The sequence below is a fragment of the Callithrix jacchus genome, chromosome 7 (assembly GCF_049354715.1).
Source record: "Callithrix jacchus isolate 240 chromosome 7, calJac240_pri, whole genome shotgun sequence".
NCBI classification, from domain to species: Eukaryota; Metazoa; Chordata; class Mammalia; order Primates; family Cebidae; genus Callithrix; species Callithrix jacchus.
In genome coordinates, this window is record NC_133508.1 from 149,681,877 (window position 1) to 149,700,697 (window position 18,821).

At 52.9% G+C, this 18,821-nt stretch overlaps 1 protein-coding gene across 2 annotated transcripts; it reads right to left on the reverse strand.

Moving 5' to 3' along the window:
- Positions 1–174: 174 nt before the first annotated feature.
- INKA2 (inka box actin regulator 2) lies at positions 175–16,765 on the reverse strand. Of its 2 annotated transcripts, none has more exons than XM_002751224.5 (2): positions 16,556–16,765; positions 175–4,765 (listed from the first exon to the last, which is right to left on the reverse strand). In XM_002751224.5, exons 1-2 carry the CDS (start codon positions 16,610–16,612, stop codon positions 3,929–3,931), a joined length of 894 nt encoding a protein of 297 aa, XP_002751270.1. In that variant the 5' UTR covers positions 16,613–16,765; the 3' UTR covers positions 175–3,928. The 2 variants fall into 2 exon arrangements, with proteins under 2 accessions (XP_002751270.1, XP_035108350.1); XM_035252459.3 differs by lacking the exon at positions 16,556–16,765 and adding an exon at positions 16,090–16,279.
- Between the last annotated feature and the right edge of the window lie 2,056 nt (positions 16,766–18,821).

Consider the following 18,821-nt stretch of genomic DNA (forward strand, 5'->3'; position numbering starts at 1 on the left):
TCATCCCTTGGGGAACAGTGTACATCTGCTATTTAGCAAATAACAGCCCATCTGGGTGGGCAGTATTTTTACAGTGTACTAAAACATGTCACCTATTGTCTTCTCTGTTCCTTGCTGCAATCCTGTGAAATATTAAATCAATATAAATGTTTTGACAGAAGAAGAGACCAATGCTCAGAAAAAGCACTTCTTTAAAGCACTTTTGCCTTGGGTCACATGGTTAGTGCTTCTACTAAGGGGATGGGTAGTCCAGCAACTGCTGAGCTTCCACTGTGTTCCAGGCAGCGCTTGGCCCCTAGGTGCATTATGTCCTTCAAATCTCACAGCAGCCCCACACTATCAGCTTTCACAGATGAGAAACATGAGGTTCAGAGAGGTCAGGCAACATGCTCAAGCTTCCACAGTGACAGAGGGTTCTCAAATCTTCACTCCAAGTCTAGTGCTCATACCGCGGTGCTGGCGCAAGTGCCTGAACTGCACTGGACGGGGAAGGCACCTGAGGTGGCTTCTGGCAGCTCTGGAGAAGGTAGGGACAGGCTCTTGTCCAGGCCACATAGGAAACCATGGTGTGACTTGGGAAAGATGGAGGAGCCTCTCCCCCACAAGGCTCTGGGGGGGAGGTAGGGATGTGGAGAGGACAGAGGAAACTTCCTTGGGGCAAATTTGGATTCAGAGATCACCCTGAGGGGTGGGTGCAGGGGAAGTGTCTTTGAGAGAGGGAAAAAGAGAGGTCCCAGGTCTGAAAGGCTGAGAAGAGAAAGGAAGGAGGGAGACCAGGCGGGCCCTACTGGCCATGCCCAGCAGGCTCTGTTCTATTCCCTAGGCCACAAAGCAGCAGGTGGAACCCTTCACAAATACCTGGACCAATCAGGTGGCCTTTGTACCTGCCAGGGAAGTGGGCCAGATGCAGGATGGGGCTACATATCAGGGAGGGTATTAAATGAGCTTCTAGCTCATTTGCATGTCTTAATTAACCATAAAGTGAACCCCAGAAGGAGAGTGAAGCTGTCTGATTTCTCTGCTTATGTCCACTATCTCCTCACATACATGCTGCTTCCCTCTCCCTGCACCTTCCTGTATGGTTAGGGCCTAGGCATTCCCATTCACCTCTTCCCTCCACTTCAGAAAAATACAGCCTGTCACTGCTGTGGCAGGTGCCCAAAGGGAAGGGAAAATTAAGTCTCCATCGGACAGTCAACATGCCATTTATGATCCACGCAGGACCATGGATAATATGGGAGGACAGATTTTCTTGTTGTTCCTTTTGATTTGGCTTTGGAACAGATACAATTTGTGGGATTGTCTGAAAAGCACAAGATTGCGAGTCAGTTGGAACTGATTCAGTCCCAGTCCTACCACTATGGGACCCTGGACAAGTTGCTTAACTTCTTTGAGCCTGTCCAGGTAAAACAAGAGTAATAGCAACCACTTTCAGTGTGACACAAAGGTGAAGGTGCTGGCACCTGTCAATCATGTTGGCAGCAAGTGTTGCTTCCTAACTTTCTGTTCCGGCCCAAGTTGAAATAGTTTTTCAGTCCCCCGAGTCTCTTCTGGCTAAGCAATGGTTCAAAGTCTGCTTATTTTCCACTGGATCCCTTTGAGCAGGAGTTGGGTCCTTTTCATTGCTCTTAGTTTCTATCACAATGCCCGGTGTTGGGAGGTGTTCATAAAGTTTTGTTCAATTTATCTGAACCACCGAGACCAGTCCACAAAACAGGTGAGTTGTAGATGAATGTCCAAGAAGTACCTTGGCTTCCCGTAGACTCATTCCAGACTTGGAGCTGGCGTCATCTTGAATAATTTGCTGGATGGCTTCTCCACCAGCCAGCAGCCCACGACTTCCTCCTCTCATGATTCAGTAGGTGGAATCTTCACATGCACTTTCTGTGCGCATGCGCACGCACACGCACACACACACACACACACACACACACACACCACCACCACCACCACCACCTCCAAACGCAGCCATAGCCAACGTTCCCTCACTCAAGACGGAAATGTTAGAATTCTCTGGCAAGACATCAAAGATTTGCAAGGGCTGGTTCCACCAGAGTGGGCTTGCTTAGCTGGCAAACTCCAGGTAGAGAGGTAGCAAGGAAAGGACAGGTTTTGGAGCCTGATAACCCAGCCTTCTATCTGAATGTCTGTCCTTTCCTTTGCTAGCAGTCTAATCTGGGCAGTTTACATGAGCCCTAATAACCTCCACAGATGTGTCTGGAGAACAGTGCCTTCTAGGGTGATTCTCTCTACCTAACAAATAGCGAGTGCTCGACAAAACCCAAGCACGAGCACCTTTCTCCTGCCTGTAGCTTCCCCCACCGAAAACTAGACATCTACCATTTGACTGCACAGGATTTCAGGGTGACCTTAACCACGGCGGTGGCTGTGCTCCCACAACCCCAACTTGAGCTCTCTGCCCCTCTCTCCACTCCCCACAGGGGTCCAGGAAGCAAGCAGAAGAGCCTTTTCTTACTACTTTGTCTCTCCAACTCGCTATTAATGCTTTGAGGGGGGGAAGGCATTCTGCCTCTAATTGCAGCTGTCACGCCCGTCAAACTGAGGGACAATCGGTGGAAGGCAGAGAGGGGCAGTGGGAGGGTGTGCCCTCCTGGCTTGCTTGGCCCAAAAGGGTACCACATTGTCTTTTCCCAGCCAGTGGGTGTTCCCTGCTGGAGTGGGAGGGGCAGTGGCTTCCCAGGGCGGTCCTAGGTGGGGTTTGCATCCCTAGGCTGCCCTCCTGGGCTACGTGCCCATAGTGGCTTTAGAAAAGCCAGAGCTGAGCTGCTGCCTGGCCCTTCCCACCTTGTTCCAGTCGCCTCTAGGTGAGGAGGGAACAGGAGGCCTGGGGCTGCTGCGGCTAGTAGGGAGGAGGCCACGGAATGGAGCTAGGAATTTTAAAATCAAGTGGGTATTTCTTCTGGGTTCACCTTCGCCTCACTGGTGAATTGACTGTACTGACCCGGGTGGGAATTAAGTGCAGGAGACGGGTTGTGGGGTGGGGGTCTCTAAGAACTGTTGGGGAGGAGTGTTGGTAACTCAGCTTCTACTCTGCAGTCAGGCCTGGGCTGTTCTGCCGCCTGCCTTGGTTGTTCCTGGACAGGTAGCATACCTAGGCTTGTGTCCTTATCTGGAAAATGGGATCGTGCCTACCTAGCTCAAATGAGACCATGGAGATGAAAAGGCATTCAAACGGCCCAATGCCATGTCAACATTCTTCCTCCTCTGTGAGTGGGGGAGATGCCAGGAGTGTCTGGGGCTTCCCCAGCTGTTCCTTACACACTGTAATCCTTATTCAGCTCATTTTCCCAGGGCCCAGGTATGCACTGAAACCTCCAAGGCAGGAAGGACTGGCAGGTGGGGTTTTGCCTCACTGCTGCTCTAGTCCCAGGAGGCCTGGCATTCAGTCCCTGTGCCTGGAGCAATGTCTTGCCAAAGAAGCTGAAGGCTGGGGGAGCCACAGACAGGTCTTTATTTGGGGGCCTCTCTGGGATACCTGATGCTCTAGGGCTCTTTTCCATATAGAATGTTCAGTGGAGGTCTTTGGGGCCAGTGGAGGAGATGTCAGAGAGATTTCCTGGTCTCCTCCCCTGCTCTCACCTACTGTCACCTTAAGCCCCAAAGTGAGTGTGTACACACAACAGACACACACACACACACACACACACACACACACACACACACACACACACACAGCTAGCTCTCCAGCTACTCTTACCTCCTTCACCAGCCAGCCCCTGCGACAGCCTCTCTCCCAACACATTCCCTTCAGCCCTGAGCCAAGAACTCTGGCTTCTTCCTCCTTTCCTGGGGAAAGGAACCTGGAGTTGGGCTTTTGAGAGCCATACCGCCCTCCCTCCCTCCTCCCCAGGGGCCCAGCACTGCGACCTGGCCCTTTCAGGTTCAGTCAACTTTCTGCCTCTAGGATTCAGACCCAAACAGCTGTGTTAATATCAAAGCCTGAGGGGGAGGGCTCCAGGGTCTTGGGGCCGCCTGTGGGGAGATTCTCCCCGCGCCTGTGCTCCGCGGTGCCTGGGAAGGGGAAATGTCCAGAGCCCTTGGAATGGCTCCGCTTCTTGACCTTCTGGGAGCGGCCGGTTCGGGGCTCAGGGACCACGGGTGTCACCCAGCCTGGTTTCTCCTTCAGCAGCCGGTCACGGTCAGGCCGCACACTACGCAAGAACTTCTTAAAGATGTTTGCTGTCAGGGCAAACCTGCGGCCTAGCTCCTGGGGCTGACCTTTCTCTCCTTTGGGTTCACGTGCCCGCCCAGTCTCACCCTTCTCCCCACTTTTCTCCAGTTCTGGCAAGTCTAGCCAGTTGCCCACCAGGTCTGCAAAAACGTTGTCCCCTAACACCAGAGGCTGCCGATTCCGGCCCCGGGACATCAACGTGGAGGTCCAGTCATCTGGTTCCACTAGCTCTGACCCCTGCTGAACATAGCTTTGATGCGGCTGTGTCCTGGGAAGGGGGGCTAAATCCCTCCCACAGACACTCCTATGGGATGGAAACTTGGTGCTGCTGCCAAGAGAAGGTTGACTGGCGGGGGAGCAGACTGTGGGCCTGGCAGAACCTCTGCCACCCTCCCAACAAGGGCGCTCGAGCTGGGTCCCGGGACCTTCAGGGCTGCCTGGTGCAGGACCCCCTCCAGAGATCTCCAGCTGTTCCAGTGCTGTCTGCACCTGGAGGAGCTTCAGTTCTTGCAGTGCACCCATCATGCAGTTCATCTGATCCTGTAAGCCATCACCCACCTCCTTCATGGACATCTGCAGGGGAGAGAGAAAGCATGGGGCCTATGAGCCACGGCGGGCAGCAGTGCCTCTCACAGCCCTGAACCCAGGTCCCCCACCCAAACTCTGACACACTTCCAGGGTCATCCAACCTCTCCTCACCTCTCTATAGCCTAGAGCAGTGCAGACCAGTACTGGATTAAGGAAATAATAATAATAATGGTAGCTAACTAGCTAAGGCAGGCACTGTCCTAAGAAGGCTCTCCCCACCCCATATATATATATATATTTCATCTCCCCAACTACCCTATGAGGTAGTGACTATTATTGTTATTATTGTTCCCATTTTACAGGTAACTTGCCCAAGGTAAGATCGTAAGAGGTGGGGCTGAGATCAGCTAGAAGTGCACAAGGTTGTAGTGACCATCCTCATCCTTTTTTGAGTCTGAGCCCTTTTCCTCCCTGGGCCTCCCTGAAATGATGATAGTGATGATAGTGGAAAAAACAATTTGTGAGAAACTGCCATGTAACAGGAATTGTGTAAAGATTCTATGTGCTTCATCTCATTTAATTTTTATACAGACCCTGTTAGGTTGATATTTTCTCATTTTAACCAATGAGTAACCTGGAAGGGATGAAGTAACTTACGTAAGGTCACACAGCTCATAGAGCTGGAACTCAAATACGGTATTGTCTCACTCCAGATGCTACAGTCCTAACTACCAAACACAGGTTGAGCATCCCTACCCCAAAAATCTGAAAGCCAAAATGCTCGAAAATCCAAACCTTTTTGGGCCACAACATGACCTAAAGTGGAAAATTCTGCCCTGATCTCATGTGACAAGTGGTAGCCAAAACACAGTCAAAATTCTTTCATGCACAAAATTATTAAAAATATTGTATGGGCCAGGCGCGGTGGCTCAAGCCTGTAATCCCAGCACTTTGGGAGGCCGAGGCGGGTAGATCACAAGGTCAACAGATCGAGACCATCCTGGTCAACATGGTGAAACCCCGTCTCTACTAAAAATACAAAAAATTAGCTGGGCATGGTGGCGCGTGCCTGTAATCCCAACTACTGGGGAGGCTGAGGCAGGAGAATTGCCTGAACCCAGGAGGCGGAGGTTGCCGTGAGCCGAGATCGCGCCTTTGCACTCCAGCCTGGGTAACAAGAGTGAAACTCCGTCTCAAAAAAAAAAAAAAAAAAAAAATTGTATGAAATTACCCTGCGTTTTGTGTCTAAGATGTATACGAAACATAAATTTCATGTTTAGATTTGGGTTCCATCTTTAAGATATCTTGTTATACATCCCTAAGATGTCTTATAATATATATGCAAATACTCCAAAATACAAAATCCAAAACACTTCTGGCCCCAAGCATTTCAGATAAGGAATGCCCAAACCTGTACTACCTCGAGACTACAGATGGCCGGGCAGTGGAGCTAGGCATTTTTTTTCCTTTCTTTCTTGTTTTTTTTTTTTTTTTTTTTTTTTTAGAGACAGGGTCTTGCTATGTTTGTTGGGCTGGAGCACGGTGGCTATTCTCAGACACAGTCAGAGTGGACAGCAGCCTCTAACTCCTGGCCTCAAGTAGTCCTCTGGCCTCAGCCTCCTGAGTAGCTGGGACCACAGGTGTGTGCTACCTGCACCCACAGGTGGACTTTAAGGCTACTCTGTCCTCTACAGGACAGTGAGGAAGGGCTGAAAAGGGCATTAGGGGATAAGGAAGAGCTCAGATTCCCCAACAGAAAGGGTAGGCCTGGGGTTTCCTGTAATTGCTGTTCACATCTGACTGGTCAGGAGGGAGACAAGGAGGCCAGGAAACTCCTGTTTGCTGAAAACCCAGCACTTCCCAGTCTGCTTCTCCCTCCCAAACACCTGTCCTCTCTCAGCTGTTCTCAGACTTGGCTTCAACACTCTTCCTGCCTTCTCAGCCCAGTTGGCTCTGCTGCCCTGGCCAAGCCAGAGTGGGATGCTGGGGGCCAGTTCTCCCAGCCCCTTTGTGGGTGTCTAAGGCCTGAGTCCTGGCTGCCAGCTGGAAGGGGCTAAGAGAGTGACTTGGGTGAGGGCCGAATTTGGAGGCTGGGGAGCGGGGGCTGTGTCTGATAACATTCATGAGGTTCCCAGTTCCTGGGCCCAAGCTGCCTTGGTTCTGCCAGCTCCCTCCCCAGCTCCTGATCAAGTTACCAACAGCAAACCTCATGTGTGGAGACCATCTGTTTCTTAAGCCCCCCAGAGACCCGTGGGATCATCTTACCTCCCTGGATTGTCTTAATGCACAGAGCTAAGCCCAGAAGGTGGAGGTATCGGAAGGGCGGGCACAGAGGCTCTGTAGGGCTGGGCTGCAGCTGACCTTCCCAGGCCCCGGGTCAAATCCTCCCCTGCCAACCCTGGCCCTGGCAGGGATGGGAGATTCCAGCCAGGCTCTCAATGAGCCAGCAGAAGCAGCACTACAGGACAGTGGAGGACTGACTGCCCTTGAGGGCAAGGAGGCCTTTGCTGGGGCTTGGAGATTGCCCATGCTTTCTGCAATTTCCCTAGGACAGGCGAGAAGACATGGTGGTTCCAGGCCCCGGCAGCCCTGGGATTTGCCAGTTTCCATCATTTGAGTAGTGGCAGCAGCAGCAGCAGCCAAGGACACAGAGTCTGTGGGAGGCTGTGCATGTTGTTGACAGCCCCTCTCTCTGGCCTCTTTGCTTCTACTCTGCTGACCCCTTTCTTTTGGAAGCACTCAGCTACAGCTGATAAGACCTAGAGCAGAGTCAGAGGAGACTCTAAGCCCCAAAGCAAACTCAGTTCCTTCCCTGCAAACTGCTTCTCCCTCTGATTTCCCTATTCTCCCCTTTCCTTGTCTTCCCTACCTGGAGCCTCAGTCATTTTTGGCTTCTCCATTCAATTACCCCTGCTCCTGTCCAAGGTACTCATGTTGGATTTTTCCTCCCGCAAATGTTGCTTCTCTTTCCTTCCTTCCTTCCTCAGGAATGCTACAGAAGCCTCCTAGAAAGCTTCCGAGCCACCCGGCACATGAGCACCTGATCAGTCTCTCCAATGCCCAGACTCAAATCCAAACTATTTGGTCTTGCAGTCACGACCCTCCAGGACAGAATTCCAGCTTTCAGTTCCAGGCACTTCCCTACTCCCTGAGACGTACCCCACACGCTCCTGTTAGAAATCTTCTGTGATATTCAATATGCTCTTCCCTGTAGTCCTGCCACTTGCACACTCACCCCCTGTCCTCTATGCCTTTAAATGCTCAGTTACTTGTGAAATATGTACTAAGTATCCCTTGAGGACAGGAGCTGAGATCTATGCATCAGTATGTCACCCCAGAACCTCGCTAGCACCTTGCACTTGCTACATACCCGTAAGACATATATTGAATGCCACTGACCAGATCACCCCTTCAGACAGTAATTCCCTATACAGAGAGAAAGGGCCAGAGCTGCTTCCCAAGGGTTCATTTCACCCAGAGGCAAGGAGTCCGAACTAGCAGGCTTCCTTCCAGAAAGCTAAACACAGCCCAGGTCGGAGGCAGTGGGAGGAATGAAATGACCCCATTCAATCTCTTCCAGTGTGGAAAAATCCAGAAGAAATAATGCTGACATTTTGCACAGTTTGCCAGTGAGAATTAATGTGTGGGTATGCATGAATTCAAGCTGCCCGTAAAACAGAGGCCCTATGTAAGTAAGCAAGTGCTGAAACGGCACCCATGTGCAAAATAATAGTCTGTACTGGTTAAGAACTTGGGTTCTGGAGACAATAGAACAGAGTTCAAATCTCAGCTCTGCCATGTTGGCTGTGTGACCTGGGCAAGTTATTGACATTCTGTTTTTCTTTTTTTTTTTGAGACGGAGTTTCGCTCTTGTTACCCAGGCTGGAGTGCAATGGCGCGATCTTGGCTCACCGCAACCTCTGCCTCCTGGGTTCAGGCAATTCTCCTGCCTCAGCCTCCTGAGTAGCTGGGATTACAGGCACGCGCCACCATGCCCAGCTTATTTATTGTATTTTTAGTAGAGACGGAGTTTCACCATGTCGACCAGGATGGTCTCAATCTCTTGACCTCGTGATCCACCCGCCTCGGCCTCCCAAAGTGCTGGGATTACAGGCTGGAGCCACCACGCCAGGCTACATTCTGTTTTTCAATTTCTCCATTCTTTTTATATTTTTGTTTTTTTGAGACAGAGTCTCACTCTGTTGCCCAGGCTGGAGTGCAGTGGCGCAATCTCAGCTCACTGCAACCTCCACCTCCCAGGTTCAAGCAATCCTCCCACCTCAGCCTCCCAAGTAGCTGGGACTACAGGCACAGGCCAGCATGCCCAGCTAACATTTTTGTATTTTTTTTGTGGAGACGGGGTTTCACCATGTTGCCTAGGCTGGTCTCGAACTCCTGGGCTCAAGCCATCCTCCCACGTCAGCCTCCCAAAGTGCTGGGATAACAGGCATAAGCCACTGCACCCAGCCAAATTTCTCCATCCTTTAAAATGGGAATAACAGTTTCGGCCTCATACGGCCATTGTGCAGATCAGGTCAGGTAATGTGTATCTGCATGGCACCAAGAAAGCATTAGGTGAATTCCCATGTACTTCCACAACATTTCGTCCTTGGTGAAACTTAGCACATAGTAATGACAGGATTCCAGCATATTCCTTAAAGCTGGTCTAATCAAGGAGAAGCACAAGGAGAAGGTCCCGATTTTTTCTCTTGGCAGCCCCCTGCCCACTCTCCAGCCGTGCTCAGTCAGCCCAGCCGTATCCAGGGTGCCAACACTGAAAGGTGAGAAGGCAGCTGGGAGAGGGATGAGAAGGGAAGGAGGAGTTGTGGGGACCTCAGAGGGCCAACGCAGTGGGGAGCCAGGAGCGTCAGCTGGGGCTTGACTAAGAGAGGAGCCAGCAGAACAGCCTTTCCTGACTGACCCCAGGGGATGCCATCGCCCAAGGAGAAAGAGTTGGAGGCCAAGGTTGGGATCTGCCCTCTTCTTCCAGAGCTTGGGATCCTCTCAGGTCCCTGGGCTTCCCTTGCCTCAGGACCAAATAGGGGGAAAATGGGGGCAGTAAGGAGGGTAGAGGAAAGGAGAGATGCTAGCTCAGATAGACTGAATCCCGAGCAGACATAAGTAGCTCTCTAAACCTGGCTCCAGGCCGCAGGCTGTGGAGTTCCTCTGGAGTTTCTTACTGTCTTGGAGCCTCAGATTCTTCATCTGAACAGCCACCAAATCATACCCACTTGCTCGCAGGGGTCGGCTGGGAGAATTCACAAGAAGGTTGACCCGGTCCTGATTAGTTGGAGTGGGAATGGATCCAACAGCCACCTCCCTTGAACCCACCCCTAGTGTCTCTCTCTCACACCCAGAACTAACCTGCTCCACCATCAAAGGTAGAACCCTTCATAAGCATATTCCAGTGAAGACGGTGGGGATCCCTTCTGTGAAGAGCCAGGAAAGATCTTCTCACCCACTCCTCGCCTCCACACCACCCCACAGTCCATCGCCCACCCTCACTGTCTCTGGAGCTCTGCATGTCAAACTCCGTCTGGACGGCTGCAGTTTCAAGCAGCCCCTGGGGTTCTCACTGCATTAGAGCTGTAGCTCCACGGGCGCCCTGCTGGTGTTTGGGAAGGACCCCACACTTGTCTGCAGACTGGGCTTAGCCATGTGACATTGGGCAAAGCTGCCCACCTTTTGTGCCCTGGGTTCTGAATCTCAGATGGCAGCTCCTGGTGTCAGCACTAGCCCTTTCCTCTGCACTGCCTGATCCCCACGGCTAAGCTCTCAGGGGCTGGCCCGGCAGCTGGAGTTATCCCCACATAATGGATGAGGAAACCAGGGGGCTGGGAGGTCCATCTTCTCCCTCAGTGTTTCCCAGCATTCCTGCCCAGACCTCCTTCATGATTTTCACCATATAAGACCTAGTCTCCATTAAGACATCTATCTGTTTATGTAAATAGTGTACTTGAAGGAACTTGTGTGAAGTGCTTACACTTGCCATAGACAGATGGCCCCTATCAACACACATCTTAAACCGAAAGCTTTCCCAGAGTATTGCCTCCATCATCCTGAGCACCGCCAGTGGTCCCTGGGGTCCCGAGGCTTATCCTGGGACCCCAAGGCTGGCTTTTGTACTCCAGGCCAATGAGCTTTCCATGTCATCCTAACCCCTGACCTCTCAGCCTCCTGGGATTGTTGTGAGAAGAAACCAGGGCAGCCAGCAGGAAGTGCAAAGGGCAGTCATCACCAGATGGGGAGGAAGAAGGTGAAGTCATCCTTTTGAGGGACTCCCAGGCCTCCCTTTCACTGAGGGCTTCTCTTCCTAGAGTCACCTAAAGAGGAAGGAGAAACTGCCTGCCTGGGGCCGGAGCGGAAGATGCAGCTAGGAACCAGATCCCACCATCCAGGACCTCCAGCCTTGAGCCCCTACAGAGGCTGTGTGGGGTTAGCTGGCCATGGACAGCACCCTTCCCCTGGGCACTCTTGGGGCCCTTTGTGGTGAGGGAGGAGCAGGGATGGGAAAATGTGACGCCAGCATCCTCGGCTCCCTTCCCAATTCCTCCCCTGGGCCCCGACTGACCCCGCAGCTGTGCCCTCCTTCCATCCATCTCACACCCTCTCCCAGCCCAGCCAGAATCCTTTGACACAGGCTCCAGCTTTGCCCATGGGCCTGGCAGTATGCCCTGCCTCACTTCCCCCACCCCATTACTCACAAGATCCCCACACAGTTCCTTTCAGTCCCTGGGGAAGCTAGGAGGAGGCTGGGGGCCGGAAATGGGAAAAGCCCCGCTTTTGCCAAGTGGCCCATTCTCCAGCTCAGTGAATAGGGACCTTCACAGCCCCTCGCTCTTGGCTGGAACTCTCAACAGGAAGGTAAAGTGGAAACTGTGCCAAGAGCTGCAGGAGGGAGGAGGGTAAAGAAAGGAGGAAGTGAGGGCTGTGAAATGGATGGGCCCACTTTCCCAACCGAACCATCCATGGGGGTCACAGGCTTAGGCAAGGAGCAGCCAGAGGGAGGAGGAGCCCAACACTGCCTCTTCCCAGAGCTTGCCTCTTAGCCTCCACAAGGCCTCCGCCCTCTGACCTGCTTTAGCTCTTTTCCACTGCAGTCCATCAACCTCCTCGAACATCTGAGGGACCTCCCAACCTTTTTTACCCTTCTGGTTCAGGCCTTCAATGTCTCTTGCCTGACTCTTGTAATAACCTTCTAACTCATCCTCCTACCTCATTTTCTCCCTACTTCCACCTCCACCTTTACCCCATATCACCTTCTGGATCCCAGGGCTACTCTCCAATGCATACAGGAAACGCCAGACTCCTTAGCATGATATCCACAGTGTGTCCTCGACAGCTCTTTCAGCACTGTGGCCCACCCTTTCTCTGCATTATGCTCTATGTTCTCGGCAAACTCCAGCTGGTCTTCAGACATCCCATCACTACGGCCTCTGGACCTTTTGTCATGTCGTTTCAACATCTGCCTGGATTGCTGTTCTCCTGTGCGTGTCCCTATTTATCCCTCGAAGTCTAGTTCAAATGCAACCTCTTCCATGACATGAAGCTTTCTCTAATCTCCCACTTGGAGTTTATGTCTCCCTCTCAGAGCACTGAACCCGGGCTTGTTATATACCCCGACTCCTCTATTTCTGCCCCACAGGTCTGCATACATGTACTGCTTGAGAACATAAGCTCTGCCATCAGACTGGCGGGGTCTGAATCCTGGCTCCTCCGCTTCCCAGCTCTATGACTTTGGCCAAGTGACTTAAGCTTCCCATGTTTTTATTGACTCATTCACGAAATGAGAACAGTGAAAGTACAACTTCTTAGTGTTGTTTTGGCAATTAAATGACATCATAAATTATATGCCTGGCATATCAATGTTAATATCAATTTAAGTTATCGTATCTCCTATTAAACTGTTTCCTGAAGACAGGATCTGTCTATGTTTGTAACGATAGTGCCAGTTGCCAGTAAATGCCTTAAACGCAGTATAAACTCAATAAGCATGTTCTGTGTATGAATAACTCTTATGCAAACCTGTCTGATAATCCGCCATCAACAGTTTATCGAGTGCTTATGACACATCGGATACTGTGCTATGTGTGAAAGACATATAGTTGGACAGACATTTAAATTGTCATTTAATCTTTACAGTAGCTGTATACAGTAGGTATTTAAAAAAAACCCATTTTAGAGATGAGAAAACCAAGGCGCAGGAGGTTAAGTAATAGGTGAAGGTCACACAGAGCAAGCGCTTGAGTTGAAGTTGGCCTCACCCCAAATCTTATACTCCACATTCTTCCCATTGACCACACTGTCAACCAGTCACACAGTCACCTTTCCCCAGTGTTAAACATCAAGGAAGATGCATTATAAGATCTTTTGCAAAAGTTTTTTTCTGGCTTAGGAAATTTGCCCTTTTGCCCCAAAATCTGTAGGCTGTTCCTACTGTATCTTCTCCACCTCCTACTTTTCTTCTCCTTATTTTGCCTGTAGGCCTTGGTCCTTGCCCATTTGCCAGAAGCCCCTGAACTCGTGGCCACTAAAAGCTAGAGAACTGCTTCCCCTTGCCTCAGCTAGGACAGACATTCCCAGAGATGGCCTCCGTCAACCTCTCCCTCCTCCAGGAAGTCTTCCCAACCTGGCTGTACTTCATTAGCTCCGATCACTCAGCCTTTACACATTCTATTTGTTCTACACTGGTCTGAACTCATGGGGGATGCCCTGTGAGCATCTTATATCTGCCTCGTCCATGTGCCTGTGCCTACTCCATTTACTGGCAGCCCACAAGGGAGCTGTGTGTATGGAACAGCTGGTCCCAAGGTTTGTGTTCAGGCAGGGCCCCTCTTTGACGGCTGGAGGGAGAAAAGAGATGTGTTCCCCGCTGAGCTGTTGCAGCCCCAACCCCTCATTCTAATGAAGAAGTGTGTCAGCTGCTGCTACTTCTCCTGCCACATTTCATCCCTGAAACCTGATCCCCTTCCCCTTCTAGGCAGAAGAACAGGGCCAGCTCTCTAGTTATCAACTAATTGAGCCAGGATCCCCAAACCCTCAGCCTTCTCCCAGTGCTCACTTGCTACAATGAAATTTTCTGCTTCAGGGAATTGGGAAGTTCCACTACTTGGGGTTTTCAGGAATACACTCTTCTTGTCTAGAAGTTTTGGGCCAAGGACAGGGATGCAGGAGCGGAGCATAAAACACCCTTGACAATGATACTTTCACAACCTGTTAATGTTTCCTTTTCCAGCAGTTTATCCCACAGTGTCTGCAGAATGTTTGATTCTTGAAAGACATTTACTGAAATAAATGAATACAGAACTTGACCAGTATTACATAAGGCCATCCCTGTGTGCACACCAACATAGGGCAGAGCCAGGCAACACAATGTCCCCCAGGGTGGCAAGGGAGATCCTGCCTGGGATGGGTCATCTGCAGTGCAAAAGCACCTACCCCCTACCCCCCCACCACACACCAAGCCACAAGTAAACTGCATTGAATTCAGTCCCTACTGTCCCTGGGCAAGGCAGCCAAAGGGCTGACCCTGGGCTAACTCAGCTCTACTTTTTTCCCCTTTGCTACTGTTGGAATACTAAAGCACTGAGATTTGGCCTGGCTACCTAAGCACTGAACTGAGGTGTCTGGGTGTGAGTGAGACTCTACCAGCTCTGTCTGTCCCTCTGCTCTGTCTCCTGTCTGAGCAGGCTGGCATCGGGGAGGGGGCGGAGCACCATGGGGGGGTAGTGCAGAGCTCTCCCATCTGAGTGTCATTCTGGGACCCAGGCCAGGCATTTGGCTTCCTCTCCAAGAGAGTCAAAGGCTGAAGCTGCTCAGACAAAGGGCCAAATAAAAGCTAATGGGGCATTCAGTGACTTCAGCCTCTCCCTTTCCTCCTCCCAGGCATTGGGGTCTCAAGTCCTTGGCAGGAGAGGGTGCAAATCAAGATGTGAAGCTCAGCTCAGTGCAAATTCCCATTTGCCTTTTTTATTCTCCTGGCATCCATAGTCTCTGTCTTCCTCCCCTCACCACCTCCCACCTAGAGTGCTGTAAAAAATGCAAATCAGTAGGATTTAAAAATTCGAGCCCATGCCAGGAACACCCACAAACCCTCCATTAAGGCAGATTCTGAGGTGGGTGGTGTGGTCCCCAGTTTGAAGCACAAGGAGGAGGATTCTATTAGATTCTTTTTCTCAGAATGGGTCTTGGACCTCAGACATTATCTGTGATGACCTTAACCTTTCTGGTATTTCACACATAAAAGAAAAAAAATGAGAATTGTGCACGTGTGGGCTGGGGCCAGCCATCCCAAGCTGGCATGAGAAGCATGTGAAAACGACTATGGGAAGGGGCATGGTGTGAGTCCAGAAGAAGAGCAATGAATACTGTCGTCTCTCAAGAAGTGTTTCTCTGAGTCAGTAGCTTTTGTATCTGAGTGTCACCACAGAAAGGGCTCCAGGAGGAAGGACTAGAGAAATGATCGTTAATATGAGCAGGCAGACCCTGGAGTAGAATCGACAGGAAGAGTGGCAGGGTGACTTGGTCAGGAAGCATCAATGAGAACACCTGCAGTTTCTAACTCTGCCCCCCACCCCCAGAGCTGGCCCCTAATACACTGCCAAGTTCCTTCCAAAGCAGGAAGACTGTAGCCTTTGCAGGCAGGAGTGGGAAAGGCTGCACGGAATCTGGAGAGCCATGAGCTGGCCCTTTCTAGACCCAGGTCTGCTGTTGGGTGGCCTGGTTGCCCCTGGCTCTGGAAAGTAAGAAGAAAGAGGAGAGCTGAAAAGTGAGACAGCGAAGTCGACTCCAAGAGAGACAAACTAAAAGAGACAAAAAGAGACGAAGGCAAAGACAGAACAGAGAGGCTGGTGGAAGGAGAGATGGGCAAAGCAGAGATGGGGGTGTATGTGCATAATATCTGCCTGAATTCCGGTGGGTGAAAAAATAAGAAAGGTGGCAGGTGGCGTGGAGGCGGGAGCAGTGGTATATGAAGCCAGTGAGAATCAACTTGGCTCTCCCTAACATAGCTTTAGCGGACGCCCCCCCCCCCCCCCGCCCAGTTCGGTGATTTCCCCCTCCAGACTGGGATACTTCTCCCACTCCCTGCACCCCGGGGCCTCCGAACGCTCCCTGCGCACTCCCCAAGCCCAGAGCTGACATCTGGCTGGGCCTCCGCAGCTCCCCTCGCGACCTGCCAGGCAGAGCCCCTCCTCCAGCGCAGGGCCTTCCCCCGTGTTTCCAGCTGCCAGCCCCCTCCCTGCTGGCAGACAAGCCCGGGCAGACAGCCGGCCAAGCCTGCCCCCGCAGCCGCGACAGCTCTGCCAAGCCCGGCAGAGCTGGGGGCCCAGGGCGGTACCGGCTCCCTTCGAGCGAACGGTCCCGCTGACCTCTTGCCCGGGCAGGGATCAGGCCCCAGCACCCTCCTCCCGCTCGCGCCGCGCCCGCCGGCCGCGCTCCCGGCCGTCCCGCGCAGCCCTGCACCCAGGCGCTCGCGTCCCGCTCCCCAGGCCTTCGCTCCCGTGCTTTCCACGTCTGCGGCGCCGAAGTCCCGCTCCGTCCGTGCGCCGGGCCGTCTCTGGGCGTGCCCTGTGTTCTCCCTGGGGTTCTCTGTGTCACATTTCGGCCTGGTTGGCTTGCTCCCTCTGTCTCTCTGTCACTTGTTCTTGTCTCATCACAAATCTTTACTCAAAGTTTCTTCGTGACCCCTTTCCTGAGGACAAACCCTGCCCTCTGTCTGTCGGCCCGCGCCCTCTCCTCTGTTCTCCAGCCCTCTTCACGTCCCGGCTCCCCGGGGGCCAGGTGCCCGTCGGGGCGGAGCAGCCCTCCCTGCCCCGGCGCTAGCTTCGCTCTTACCAGCTCCTGTTTGAGGCGACGCAAATAGCAGTCCATTTCCCTGCTCTCCATCGTCATGCGCCCATTTGTCGGGCTCGGTTCAAAGAGACAGTGCCCTGGTGGGACCCCGGCCCCACTGGAAACTGCGCGCCGGGCCAGCTCCCCGCCCCTGCGCCCGCACCTCTCGCCGCACGGAGCTGAGCCTGCGCTGCGAGCTCGGGACTTAGAGCCGCTTCCCCCGCGGCTTGCCGCGCGCGGTCGGTGCTGGGGGCGGAGGGAAAAGTGGGACAGCCAATGAGAATTCAGGGGGGCTGTCTTCAGCCAATGAGAAGGGCGGCCGGGGGGCCGGGCTGGGCGGCCGCTGCGGACCCCACCGCGGTGTTTGCACCGGACTCCGGCACAGCTACCCGGGATGGCGGGGAGACACCTGGACCTAGCCTGCGCGGCGGAGGGCATCGTGACTCCAGGCCCCAACGAAGCACGTGACCCTCGTGTGGTCAAAAAGGAAGAGCACAGTTCTACGGGGAGGGACTGGGTAGCGTTCTCAGTAAGAGGCAGAGTGCCATAGTGTCGGTCCCTTTTCCCAAACTCCAATCTGGAAGGAAATACCCCCACCCCTCCGCTCCCATCCCCAGAAGCCCCTCTGAAGCTCTTTTTTTTCCGGAAGAGGACCCTGGGAATGTGGCTCCCGCCCCACTCCTAGAGTGAGGTCCTCGCGGCCCTTCCCTCGCCGGCGGAGCAGAGACGCCGCTGCCTGACCGGTTCACCTTTGTCACACAAAGCCGCCGAGGGTCGGCTGCGCCCCTAAATCTCTGATAGGCGAGATCCCTGCTCTCAAGAACTTACGTGGGGGAGAAGGGGAGGCGAGACAAACAGGTAAACACACACACACCGTAAGCACGGTAATTTCAGACAATGATCTTTATGAAAACCTGAAACAGGGTAATGGGGTAGGGCTGCTTTCCCGGGGGCCTTCAGTGGGGTGGGCAGGGAGCAAGCCTTTCTTTCCCCAGGGCTCAACGTCAATCATCCTACCTGACGCTCTGGCCTTTGGCTAAGCTCTAAGGCTGGGGAAGATGCTCGGATTTTATTTACAGGAACTGTGGGAGCGCCAGCCCGGCCCTGGAGGAGGGAGTTGCGGCCGATGTTCTCGAGAGGGGCGCAGTCCGGCGGGGTTGCTCCTCCCAGTCCAGCCCTGGACGCCGGGCTCCACGCCCGCCAGCGCTGCTCCTTCCCAGCCCGGAGACTCCGCCCGGCCCGGCCAGCCGGGGACTGTGGCGCAGAGCACAGAGAGTAATTAAGCAATTAGCGACATGTTGTTCCAAGGTAATTAACGGGGAAAAGTTTGCCCCAGGCAGCATTTGCGATCTCTGAGCGGAACAATTGTAGGAACACCCGAGAAGGCACGAAAGGTGCCGGCGCCACGATCCGGTCCGTCCGAGGCAGCCAAGAGCGCCAGATCTGCTAACTATTGAAAGACGCGCTGGCTGCTCTTGCCTGTAATCCCAGCACTTTGGGAGGCTGTGGCGGGTGGATCACTTGAGGTCAGGAGTTCGAGACCAGCCTGACCAACATGGCGAAACCCCCGTCTCTACTTAAAATACATAATTATTTGTATTTTTATTATTTGCTGGGCCTGGCGGCCTAAGCCTGTAATCCCGGCTACTTGGGAGGCTGAAGCAAGAGAATTGCATGGACGCAGGAGGCAGAGTTTGCAGTCAGCCGAGATTGTGCCACTGCACTCCAGCCTGGGTGACAGAGCAAGACTCTATCTCAAAAAAAAAGACTGGGAGAGGAGGAGGAGAGGGCTAAACACAGAGACACAGAGACATGGCATGGGGAAGGAGGAGGGACAAAGATGGAGGGGAAGAGAGGGAAGGTGAGAAAGAATGAATCTTTAGAAGAGTTTGCAGAGTCCAGTTGAAAGGCCTCCACTTAACAACACCAGGTCCTCAATTATAAAAGACCTCTTGCCCACACCTTTCGGCCTAGCCCCAAGTGTCCCTCTGGCTGAAGCTGGGGCAGCTGTAGTCAATGGACACAGAAAAGAAAAGGAGGCAGAGGATGGGCTGAAGGTGGTTGCTGGACGAGCCCAGGCAACTCTGGCCCTACCACTTTGAGCAGCATTGGCCCTCCTGCCTGTTCTGCAGCTGTGGGCAGGAATTCTCCAAGAGATCCCTTTCTGTGGGACCCACCAAATGTTCAGAGTGAGAGCCACTCCCAAGGATGGAGCTGGGGTTTCCAGCCCAGCTGAAGAAGTTCTGCAGTTGAATACTATGGACTGAGA